Source organism: Lissotriton vulgaris, chromosome 2_1, assembly GCF_964263255.1.
Source record: "Lissotriton vulgaris chromosome 2_1, aLisVul1.2, whole genome shotgun sequence".
NCBI lineage: Eukaryota > Metazoa > Chordata > Amphibia > Caudata > Salamandridae > Lissotriton > Lissotriton vulgaris.
In genome coordinates this window covers 672,729,497-672,742,853 of record NC_141687.1, presented here as the reverse complement: position 1 = coordinate 672,742,853, position 13,357 = coordinate 672,729,497, and the positions used below count along the sequence as shown (strand labels likewise).

The 13,357-nt window shown below is 46.2% G+C and overlaps 1 protein-coding gene across 2 annotated transcripts in view; it reads left to right on the top strand.

Annotated features, from left to right (window-relative positions):
• CSTF3 (cleavage stimulation factor subunit 3) overlaps positions 1 to 13,357 on the top strand; it is a 640,930-nt gene that overhangs the window by 602,120 nt on the left and 25,453 nt on the right. For both annotated transcript variants that reach the window (XM_086955867.1, XM_086955866.1), the window contains one exon: positions 1,226 to 1,286. In XM_086955867.1, the coding sequence (XP_086811993.1) occupies positions 1,226 to 1,286 (61 nt within the window). The remainder of the gene's footprint in view (positions 1 to 1,225; positions 1,287 to 13,357) is intronic.

Below are 13,357 nucleotides of genomic sequence, written 5' to 3'. Positions count from 1 at the left end.
TGCTACTGGTGCTGTTTTGGACCTTGCCCACACCTAACCTTATCTCCTGGAGGAACATCCTGTAAGTCGCTGATGAGAACTAGTAAACCACTTATGATTTATCTCCCATAGCTTAACATTGCAGAATTTAGAAATTGCATTGTCGACTTTTTGAACTGAAATGTATTTCTCTTTAAAAACGTACTTACCTGAATGATTTACTTCTGATGTCTAAACATATATAAAGATACTTGCTACTTTTATAAATTGGTGTGGATCTCCTTGAGTCGCGTCTCATTTATTGACCATTGTGCATATTTTTAGATTTCTTGCACTTCTCTGTGTTAAGCCTAAGGCTCCTCGACCACACTACCCCCTAACAGAGCACCTTAAGATTGCCACAGCAAGCCTGTGTAAACTCATTAGGGAACCCTTGGACTCTTTATATGATATATCAAAATGAGATGTACTGTGTAAAGAGCCAGCTTCCTACACTTATGCTTAACCTCATAAACTCTGCATATGGACGATTACCAAAAGCAAAACATTTACTAAATCGGAATATTGTAGACCAAGCCTCTAGGTGGCAACATAATGAAAAGCCTGTTCACCTGGAAGAGTCCCACCAGCAAAACTATTGTTATAGGAAATAATTAATTTCTTTATGCTGGCAAAATATCTGAGGGTTGGGGCAAGGAAATGCTGGCAGCATGATTGTCCTGCATTTGTCCCAAATCCGACCGTAAACCTTTGTACGGCCTAAATATGGTTTCAGTAGCCACTAAGAATATAATCTTAGATTTGTGACACTAATTAACTGCACCGAAATATATGCCATAAACTCTGTACTATTGAATAAAGCAACTTGGCCCTAACCCAGGATGAGGGAGCTTCCTAGCTGTGCTGCTGAAGTTATTAGGCACTACCCTGCTATAGTCAGGCTTCCCTTATTCTACAATTCTTAGTAAAAGAGAGTTAAAACTGGAGTTTATAACTGGTGATGCGCTCTACAGGCTGCTTCGGGGCTGACGAGGGTGAGCAGAGTCAGCAGCACAGGAGGTAGAAGTACAGGGAAGACCCTCTGTGAAGGTATGTGTGTGAGTAGGTAAACACCTGTCCAAGCTGCACCCCTCATCGGTGTCTTCTTCAGAATAAGAGAACTTCATTAATAATATAAAAACTTTACTGTGAATGTACGATATGCACGTTTACCATAGTAATTAATCTAAATTGTTTTTCATGATAGGGCCCTTTTGTGCAAGTGGATGAACTTTTGGCAATCTTACGGCGATGTAAAATGCCTGATAGTAAGTATGCTCAAATATTGAAGGTGGATTGTTTGTTTGATTTGTTGTATCAGCCATCAATAAAAGCATGCAAATTGGAATATACACTGTCGGTTTCTATGCTCCTAAAGAGCTGTACTCTTCATATTGCATCTTTCATAAATTAAGTCTGTGTTGCTATAAAGTGAAACTGAATACATTGGATGCTCTTGTATGTATAGCAGAAGCATATTGTATTCTTCTGGTACCATTGGACTACTAATTCATACAAAAAATCTGTTCAGTCCCTTCTTAATTTTTTTTTATATATATGTTAAAAAAACGTATGCAGAACCATACGTGTGTGTGTGTGTGTGTTTATATATTTATTTGCTGCCTAAAGAGAGGCTAAAAATGGTCTAATTTTATTTAGTATTTTTTTTAAAAAGAATCCTATCACATAGAAACATGTCATTAATTTACAATGATTACAGAAAATCTTTTGCAAACCTTTATTAAAAAGCAAAGTAATATTAGACATTGTTATCCAGTAAGCTGCCATTGAAAAATAGTTGCGAGAACTGGCAGTGTCTTTATGAATCTCACTTTACCCCCTGTTTACCATCATGCCTCATAAGTGACAGTTAGGTCTGTTAATCCTTCCAGCTCCTACAGTTAGCATCCTGGAGCACTCTTTTTGCCAATTTAGTCAGGAAAATCTTGCCAAAACCTTTACATTTTAACATCTCTTGACATTTTAAGCACTTACAGTACAGAAAACCTTTTTTTCTGACAAAAAGACTTCTATTTTCTGTCAAGAATGCCTTCACTATTTGTGAAGTGCCCTTCCTGTGGGAAGAAAAAAGCTCAGACCCGCATTCTTTCTGCATTGTTTGCCTGTCGGAGTCGCATCATCCTGAGACTCGTGGTCATTGTCAGAAATTCTCCAAGCGTACTCTGAAAGACAGTGAGAAAATGATGTTTCATGGCTTTCAAGAGAGAGGAATAGCTGTTTCATCAAGAGCCCTTAGGGAAGAGCACTCTTCTTCGAAAGAGCTAATCCTGAACAAGCTCTTAGTCTGCTGAAGTCCTTGGAGCCAAAGACAGTAATCAAAAAAGGAGGCCTTTTTTGATCGCCATCAAATCATGGGGTGGACGACAGAGCAGTTACCGGTGTGTCGCCGTAGACAGGTACGCCGTCTAAGACACAGTCAAAGGTGCTGTTGAGGCTTCACTGGACATCGAAGCATCTTCGGCGTTCGCCAGCAAGACGTACACCGATGTCAAGATAGCAATCGATGGTTACAGTACATCACCCATCGATGTTGAAGAAACATATATCTACGTCTAAGTCAGCTGAAAAGGTACTATACTAGGTGACATCCCACACAGAGCAAAAACCGCAATCAACGTTGAGAGCTGAATCGAGGCATCGCTCTACATCTAGGACCAGATCAGGATCGCCTTTGAACATTTATCCAAGCTGGCTTCAAAGTCTACAACATAGATCTGTGCCCAAATAGTCTCAGACAAATGCTCCATCAAGTGTCACAACTGAGATTCACATTTTAGGTACACATCTCCTAAAGGGTCAGATCTCCTGCGTTCTCTCCAGGCACTCTGTCTGTGCCACCAGCAACTCCGACGACTACAAAGTAGCCTGCATCTTCAACCTGCAGTACATACATCTCAGAAAAGATCTAGGAGTCCGTTGCATCACCACTCCAGATCTAAGGTAACATCAAGAACCAGATCCATGTCAAGATCTAGAAATTGCTGGATCTAGATTTAGACATAGAAGATCTCCATCTTGATCTATGACTTCTCACTCTTCAGTCAGAGATTGCTCTTCTACTCTGACAGACACACCTCCTGCACGAGTTTCACCTGTGGATGATCTGACCTTCAATGACTAATTAATAAGAGGTGCAATGAAGTTAAACACTGACAACCCTACCACCACAACATCATCTTCTGCGATCTTTGAGACTCTACATCACAGAACAGTTACATGACCACTACTTCCTCTGCTTCCTGGTCTTTTGGAGCCTATGATGCAATTATTTCTAACGCCCACATGGGTAAAGTCTGCTCCATCTCGACTTACCAAGAAATGTAAACCTCCTGACCAAGACACCTTATTTCTCAGATCGGATCCTCCTCCTGATGCAGTCATTGTAGCAGCTGCAAGAAAATCTTACACTGTTGCTATGTTCTCTTCCATCCCACCAAATTTGAAAAGCAAGCAAATATATGCTCTTGGCAAAAGATGTGTGGAACATCAGCATCCACTATGAAGGTGGCAAGTGCTTCTGCTTTGTTGGGGCGGTACTATGGGTCTTTGTGGGATTCATTGAACAGGTTTACTGACAAAAACTTCCAAAGGAGGACAGGCAAGATTTTCAAGAGATCTTAAATGATGGTGGCCTGGTATGTAACCAGATTATAAGTCCAGCGCGAACTGCCAAGCCATGCCTTCCCTGGACCGGAAACAAGCTTCCGAGGACCGGTTTCTGGCATTTCAGCCGTCTTCAGCCCGGCTTGCTTGAATCCAGTGGCAAAGTGAGCAAGGGACTCACGTCTGAGCATACCCTGCCAACTTATGGCGTACAAAGCGGTACAAAAGGGGGTGGTGATGGACGGGAAGTTCGGGCTGGACTGTTCCCATGAGGCACAGGGTCAGACTGATTTGCATATGGCCATTTCTGAACTGGGGTGGCAGAGTGGGCTAAAGAATGGTGATGGATCCAACCCAGATCTGTGGACTGGGTGTGAGTGTTTGATTGGTTCAGATGCTCCGTCCATCACCACCCCCTTTTGTACTGCATGTACAGGAAAGCATGTGACCAAACAATAAGTCATAACGTCCCCCTTCTATGTTATCCGCTTCAGTCGGGGAAGTATTACCAATCCTCTGGAAAAGTGGCGCCAAATTACACCAGACAAATGGGTCTTGAATATTGTTCATAATGGATATTCTCATCGATTCAGGTCTTTCTATTCCATCAATCAAAACATCGGTACATCAGAAAGACCTGTTACAGAAAAGTAAACATTCTATTACAGAAGCATGCTGTAGAAGAGGGTCTCCACCATCAGAGAGGACTGGGGATTTATTTCCAGTATTTTGTGGGGCAAAAGAAAGGGCCAAAACAAGAATCCCAACCCATTTAAATCTGTGAGTACTGAACAAGAACATAAAGAAAAGTTCAGAATGCTGGCATTGCATCAGATATATCCACAACTGCATCAAGGAGACTGGATGTGTTGGAGAGCTCTACAAGACACTTACTTTCACATCCAAATATTTATAAAGCATTGAAAATGTCTTTGATTCGAAGTAGGATCTCAACACTATTAATATGAAGTCCTACCATTCGCTCTAAAACAGCTCCACAAATGTTCACCAAATTATGGCCATAGTCACAGATCACTTAAGGATACTTAAGATCTTTGTATACCCTTACCTGGATGAATGACTGATAAAAAGCATGTCACCAGCCAAGATAAAGAAACATCAGCAACTTTCAAACAAGATGTTAACCAGTTTGGGTCTTCAGGTCAACCTCAAAGTCTACAATCTTGTTAGTCCAAAAGCTGCAATATCTGGGAGGGATAGCGGATACCCAATCCGCAAAAGTGTATCCTTCGGAGGAAATATTATCATCAATCAATCTGAAGTGTCAGAATGTCCTCCAACTATGCCATCTATCAGCAAAACATATTGCATCCCTATTAGGCTCAATGGCTTCTTGCATTTTTCTAGTTCCTCATGCAAGACTACACTTGAGACCTCTGCAAGTGGAATCAGACTTCCAACAGCTTTGAAGACAAACTGATATCACAGGCTGCAGTTCAATCTCTCCCATGGTGGACTCAACCGAATAACCTTTTGGTAGGAGCATCATTACATCAGGATCTGCCAACTCAGGCATTGATCGTGAATGCCTCTCTCCATTGATGGGCTGCTCATATGGGTCACCTGGGAACTCAAGGAATTTGGTCAAACAAAGAAAAGACTTATCACATGAGCATGCTATAATTGAGAGCAGTTAATTTGGCCTTCACGTCTTTCTCCCATCAATAAAGACGAACTCTCCTCTGGTTCTAACCAATAACACAACAACAATGCATTACCTGAACAAGTAGGGAGGGATTCCCCTCTCATCCTCAATCTCTCAAAGCTGTAACCAAATGGAAATGGCTAATAGCCAGAAACCTAACCAAAACAGCTGTTCATCTTCCATCGGTTCAGAATATCCAAGCAGATTTTCTGTCGTGTTTTTCGAGGAAATAACTACTGGATCCTAAACAAAGTCTCACAAGACCTTTGACTACACATCCAGATTCTTCTAACCAGAGTTGAAAGGGAATGCCCTTTTGATAAATTGGTCAGGGAAACGCATTTCCCCCAGTTCACCTCATATCAATAGTAATCCTCAAACTCTACTGGTACAAGACCAGGATGATACTGATAGCACCAGAATGGCATTGTCAGTGGTGGTTCACACACCTTCTTCACCTGTCTGAACGGCCACGCAAGAGATTGCCATTCAGATAGGATCTCCTGTACAAGTTTGCAGGACAAGTACTGCATCCCAACATTCCAACACTGAACTTGACAGCTTGACACCTGAATTCCTCCAATATGGACATTTAGGCCTGCCAAAAGATTGCTTGGACATTTTAAAAGAGGCTAAAGAACCTTCCACAAGAAAAGCCTATGCCTTTGAGTGGAAGAGTTTCAACATATGGTACATTCAAAACATGCACAATCCAATCTTTGTAGGAATTTTATATAGTGGACCAAAACGAGGCACACTGGGTGAAGTTTTCAGGAAAACCCCAATTGGTTTACAGAGAAACAATTGATGTCTCAAATATTCTCTTTTGTGGTAGTGTAAGCTAGCAGTTAGGCGGATAAGAGGGTAGTGTTAAGCATTTCTTGTACTCAGAGGCAATAAATGAGACACATTTGAGAATAAATCCGAGACCAATTTAGAAAAATAAGTCATGTTTTTATATAAACTTTGATACCAAGAACTTAATTATCAAGTAAGTGCTTTTTTAAATTTCGAATTTTGCAGGTAAGTAAAACAGTCCCTTAAATGCGTCTTTACGCACTATGCATTCCTGCAGAGGGAACAAGCATAGATAGCATGCAGGTATTTATGGTCTGTTTCTGGGGGTTTCCTTCAGGACTTAAGATTGTAGAGGCCAAGGTCCAAAGTACCCCCAGCAATTTCCCATGCTGATCTGGTTGGAAGTTGTGCACATTATGCTGGTAGAAGGATTGGGAACCACCTAGAAACAAGCTGCAGGAGGGACGTTGGGCCTTTTGGATAAGTCCTGCAGCTCCTAACTGCAGGCGTGAGTCGCAAGGGTCCTAGGAACAAGAGGGCACAGTCGGTTCATCGGTACCTGCGCTGGGGTGCTTGGGTGTGGAGTGAAAAGGTCACTTGGGCTCAGTGCATCTGAGGGCCTTGCGTTTGCTGGTCTTGCCGGTTGAGGGTCCAGAAATCAGGACAGCTGGGCTACTCTGGAAGTGAGTCTCTGTGGTGCTGAGGTCCCTCGACTGCCTCCCGGTCTCGGTGTCATTGGAGTCCTGCTTAGACTCTCACAGTTTTTGTTTGCTGCAAGGGGTCCGGTACCTTGGGTACTGGTCCTGTGCGGCTCCGGTTGGTCCTGGTCTCTTCTTACTTGGTGGGGGGACAGATCTGGCCATCAGGAGCACAGGTACCTCTTCCTAGGGACTGTGGCTTCGGGCTGGCTGGTGATTGGAAGCTGGTCAGCTGCAGGATGAAACGCTGGTCGTGATTGTCGAGACTTGATGCAGGCAGGGTTTGGTGCCAAAAGTCCACAGTCAGTATTCTGTTCTCGCTTTTCTTCTGCCTTTTCTTTGTCCTCTCTTCTTGATACGTCAATCTGCGTTTCTGGTGTCAGAGGTGCCACCTAAATCCTCAATTTTGGGGTGTTACTGGGGAATGGCAGGTAGTAGCTAATGGGCTTCTTACCTTTAAGGTGTCTACACTCTCTATATGACCATTTCCTGTGGAAAGTGGACATAACCCTGTCCCAGAGATCCTAAATCTGCCAAAACTAAGATGGTGGAATTCTGAAAGGCGTGTTCACTTCAGGCAGCCCACCTTAGTAGTGGTACTAAACTGAGAGGGGAACATAACATCTGACTAGCTAATTTTCCTTCCTGTTCTTGTGCCAAATGGGCCTGGGGAAGAGGGTTGCATTTCCCCCGTTTGGGCAAGCCTTGTGTTGCATATCCAAGGGGACAGAGGCCTTTGAAGCCTCCTGCCTTGATATGCTGATTACTCAGCCATCCTGCTTGGAGGAGGTGACAACACCTCTGACCAGAGCAGGCATCGTTTCTGTTCTCAGAGAGTGCAGGCTATCACCTGCAGGGGTTCATAAATCTGTCTGTGGTGGCAGGCTGGTCTGTACCAGTCAGCCATTACAGAGGTAGTTGGTAGGTTTTCGGGGGGAACCTCTAAGATGCCCTCTGAATGCATGTATTCATCACAGGAATCAGTGTGGGCTAATGAATACAGGATGTTTGATTCCAAACATCTCTAGTTTCAGCGAAGCCATCATGAAGCTGGGGAACTCGTGCACACCAGTGTCCAGCACAGTACTCAAAATGGCTTTCCCATCCACTTGCAATATAAGAACTGACTTAGACATCACAGGGGCATTTCTACTCTTGAAGATTTGTCTGCACATGTACTATAGTACCCTGTCATAGGGCATTAAGGCCTGCTGTAAGGGTGGCTTACCTATACTGCATGCACTGTCTGTCTGCAGGCATAGCACACAGGAGGTGTGCCATGTCTTCACTTTTCTCTGCACCATGGCACGCACCCTGCAATGGCAGTCTGCCTGTTGGTGATGAGGGGTCTCTTAGAGAGGCACAATACATGCTGCAGAAAAGCAAAAGGCTCTAGTCAAGACTACGCCTGCCGGCCCTAGTCGAGAACAGAAAAAAAACTTCAGAAGCCCCACCTCCGGGCCCGGCTCTGAAGAAAAAAGGAAAGCCTTCTGGCAGCTCGGGAACAAGCAAGCCACTTATCACTATCCTTAAACCACCTTTGGTGCCGAAATCTGGGATACACCCCATTCCAAAAAAGGCCTTGATACCGAGCCCTTCGGCACTTAAAGACCATAAGGCCTTGGAACTGGACAAACACAGATTTAGTCCCAGATCTCTGTACTGGGGTGAATGTATGACATTGTTCTGCATTCTGTCCATCAACTGTGGTTTTTAGGTTTCGCTGGGGAACGGAGCCTTTAGGCTCCGCCTCCAGAGAAATCTTATGTTTCTTAGTGTGTACTCTTAGTCCCTCCCTCTGTTTCATTGGCTAGCTCCATAAATGGAGGCTAGCCATTGGAACAGAGAGGCGTCCGTCATGGCCGGAGGAGACACGGGGGCGTTCCCGAGATTATCCAGTATTAGGGGTGTCTTTCATGGATTCACATGCCTGAATCATTCCCCGTCGTCGAGACGGGAGCCTCCGGTAAATAAAAAAGTAATGTCTTATAGACATACATAGAGAAAATAGGCCTAAGGGCCTCCCCTTAGTAGCCTTTCTTAGTCCTTATGTAAAAAGGACCAAACTCTCCTAGTCAGCCAATCAGCTCCGACCTCCCTCTAGAACCTTCCTGGGAGGAGCCTCAGTCCCTCAGATTTTCTACCGCACGTTGTGCTAGGGAGTCTCCTCTGAGCTCTGCTCAGATTCTGTGTATTTTTCACTTAATTTGGCTTTCTACTATGGATTATCTTCACATACATTCTTTATCTCAAATAAAGAAGGTATAACAAGGGAAAGAACGGAAGAATTCTGTTTGGAGCCTGCACTTCTTGTTCCAAGAGGTAGCTCTGCTCTGTTTCTCACACTCACAGACCAAAAGGTATGTTGCACTTTTTCAAGTGATTTTTGAAGGGTCGTGAAGAGAGGCTGTTAATATGGTTAACGCCAGAAAGGAGGTTACTATTGCACTTCTTGTTCCAAGAGGTAGCTCTGCTCTGTTCCTCACACTCACAGACCAAAAGGTATGTTGCACTTTTTCAAGTGATTTTTGAAGGGTCGTGAAGAGAGGCTGTTAATATGGTTCAGGCCAGAAAGGAGGCTATTATTTTCTCCAGTTACTGAGATGAGGTGTTGCCCTCAAAGTCTAGGAAACCTTGATAAAGAATTTCCTCAGACTCATTCCTCAGGGTACCATCCTGAGAAGGCCCTAAAAAAGACCGCTCATGGTCTTCCGGGCGCAGTCCTTCAACAATCTCCCCACTCTGTGAAAAAGGAGAGTAAAGGACTTGCCTTTGGAGAAATGTCGGATAACAATGACGACGTATGAGCCGTCTAAATCGCCTCCTCTGATCATAGGATCATTCAGTCTAAATCGCCTCCTCTGATCATAGGATTATTCAGAAGGGCGTCTCCTACCCGAAGTACAGCCTAAGGAGCCATCGATGTCAAAAACATCATCATTGCTACCACAGCCTCTGCGTCTATAGGGCTCATCTACAATGCTTGTCTAAGCGTCGACGATGAGAGTGTCGACGGCGACGACAGCGTCGACGATGACGTCGACGACGAGGGAAGACCGTCGACGACGAGACCGTCTATGACGAGCCGTCGATGACGAGCCGTCGACGACGAGACCGTCGACGACGAGGCCGTCGACGACGAGACCGTCGACGACGAGGCCGTCGACGACGAGGCCGTCGACGACGAGACTGTCGACGACGAGGCCGTCGCCGGCGGTACTGTCGACGACGAGGCCGTCGACGAAGGGGCCGTCGACGACGAGACCGTCGCCGTCGACGACGAGACCGACGACGTCGGACACGCAACCATCGACGACAACCTCTAGGAATATTGATTATGGCTTCATCTACATGGCTGTTCCTCTACGACGGCATGTCTACGGCCTGCCTACGGTTTCAAGGATGGCCTCATCTACGAAGGCGCATCTTCCTGGGCGCGTCGCGGCCTGTCTACAGCGTCGACAAGGGCCTAGTCTACGAGGGCCTAGTCTACGAAGCCCTAGTGTTCGATGGCCTAGTTTACAATGGCCTACTCTACGATGGCCTACTCTATAGTCTACGATGGCCTAGTCTAATGGCCTACTCTACGAAGGCCTAGTGAGCGATGGCCTAGTCGTCTACGAAGGCCTAGTGCTCGGTGGCCTCGTCTACGACGACCTAGTCTAAGATGGCCTAGTCTCTGACGGCCTCATCTACAAAGGCTAGTCTAAAGAGTCGACTGCTCGCCTACGACGGCCTGTCTATGGTATCGACGATAGCCTCATCTACGTAGGCTCATCTTCGAGGACTCATCTACGGCGGCATAGTCATGGACGACATCGTCTATGACAACCTGTCTAGTCGACCTGGGCCTTCTCTAAGATGGCCTAGTCTAAGACGGCCTCATCTACGCGGGCCTCGTCTACGAGGGCCTCGTCTACGATGGCCTAGCCTACGAGGGACTCGTCTACGATAGCCTCGTCTAGGATGGTCTTGTCTATGATGACCGCATTTACGACGGCCTCAGCTACGAAGGCTAGTCTTCGACGGCGTCGTCGCCCTTATCTACGACGGATCATATATGTAGTCGTCTACGACGGCCTTATCTATGACTGCTCGTCTACGACGACACAGTCTCTGACGGAGATCTCGTCGACGGACTCGCAACGAAGGAGGAAATCCGCCAATTCTGTACTCTCTTCTGAAGGGGGTATGGTCATCTATGACTGCTCGTCTGCGATGGCATAGTCTATGACGGCAACCTCGTCGACGAATTCGTCGACCGAGGAAATCCACCAATTCCGGAATCTCTTCTAAGGTGGTATGGAGAACTACTCAACGTTTTCAGACCTCGATGACCTCTCAAGAGCAGGCCTGCTTCTTGTACGTCTCCAGAGACACCTTCAAGAAGGCTGTGAGGTCAATACTGGTTATAAATTACCTATAGTCGGAAAAGGTACGGGTCAGGTAGTACCCCTCCTCTGTATCACTAGTGATCCCTCACACCGGCGTGTTTAACAGGAACTTTCTATGCCGGACTCCGTAGTGACACAGGTTTTCCTCAGTGACCGTTCTAGCGCTCTTGGTACGCTAGCATGGACAATTGTGGCCTCACTGACCCCATACCAGTCGGAATTGCCAGGCTCATCCGAAGTGGAAGTAAAATGGAATCCGCTACATGGTGAAGCATCGGCGTTAAACTATAGACTGCGCGAAGAACATCGCTATGACAGGGTTCCGCCAGTTGGCTGAAACAGCAGTCTCGCGTATCCAAGGAGGGCCCTTTCCATCCTGAGGTGCAAACGACGGTTGTGGTCAGGCCATATGAGGGCCAGTCACTATCGGCACGATTAGTTAATGAGGCAGACAATGCGAGAACTTTGAACACTCTTCAGTATATGAACCAGCCCTTTAGTACAAAGGGAGGTAGAAGAAGGTCTTCCCACAAAGGACATTATCAATTCCAATCTTCCTGCTCTTCAGGCCAGAGTAGACCGCAAGGCCTTCAGTCGCCAACAATAGCAAAACAAGCACCCCTCTTCTGAGAACTTGTCTTCTCAGGGAACGGACAGCGGAGATATCAAAAGGTACAGCTGCATCTACGTCTGGGTTATACTGTAGAAAGGAGCTATAGCGAGAATTCCTCCTCCTCAAAGGAGCTATAGCGAGAGTACCTCCTCCTCATAAGGAAAAAGGGTTTTTTGTTCCCGCTTCCCTTTTTTATATCCAGAAAAAGATAAGAGGTGGAGACCAACCTTGGGCTTCAGAGACTTCAACACACTCCTACAAGAGACAGTTGTTTCGCATGGCAATCCATGAGGTCCTGCAAACAGGACGTTTAACTCCATATCCCACTTCACAGAAATCGCTAAAAATACTTACGATTTGCAGTAGTGGCCGGACATTTGCAGTTTCGCGTTCTGCCTTTCGGGCTAAAGTCTGCGCCACACATACTCACGAAATACCGTTCCCTGGGGGCGACATTACTAGGACACCAGGTCCTTCGGTTTCTGAATGACTGCCTGGTCAAGGCTTCATCCTTGCAAGACGGTCCAGGTCTCCCAACGCCTGCCTTCAGTTTTCAATGCTTGGATCTCATCCTCAATCAGGAAAAATCGGTCCTGGAACCTTCTCACTACATCAGCTTCCTAGGTACTTCAGTTTCCTAGGTATACCCTGGACACACGGTCACCACAAGCATTCCCTTCGGTGAGTGATCGTGTATCCCCCTCGCTCTCAACTACGAACGAGACCTCTACAAGAGGCGCTATCGAAGCGGTGGTTACATTCCACAGGGTCATCTTGCCACATAAAAGATACTCCGCACATGGCCGGAATCCTACAATGGGGAATACCCTCTCAAACACTGTCTCTAGGCTGGTCACTCCTACTTCTGGCGGTTCCTCATGTTGTCACATAAGGTGGACGGTGGTCTCCTATGGAGAAGACACTACATATCAACCGGACTAACCTGCTGGCGGCCTTCCTGGCCCTTCAAGCTTGCCTACCAAGAATAAGACGAACAATGGGCTCACCAATGCGTTCAGCAGGCAGAAACCATTGTAACAGAGAGCTGGACCAACACATCATTGGCCACATCTTCTCCGGATGAAGCACGCCGCACATGGATCTAATTGCGACGTGAATGTACGCCGAATGCCCACACTTCGGAAATTGGCTGGGGAATGCATCTCCAACCGCATGGCGCACTGTTTTTGCGTGGGCATTCCACCATTCCCAATGCTCCCATTGTCCTCAAGACAAGAATGGTGGAGCCTTGTATTCTGGATTTACTAGCCCCAATTGGGCCGAGGCGACATTGGTTCACAGAACTCCGCCGCCTATTGTAGTCTGGATTTACTAGCCCCAATTGGGCCGAGGCGACATTGGTTCACAGAACTCCGCCGCCTATCCCTGGAGCCGCCGATCCACCGGCGGCAGTATCTATCTCTGCTTGCTATGAACGATAAGGCAGTTCAACATCAGGGTCTGAAGTCTCTCAGGTTGGTCGCCTGGCCCCTGAGTTCAGAGTTCCACAATCGGAAGGATCCACATGACTGTAGACATTCTTACC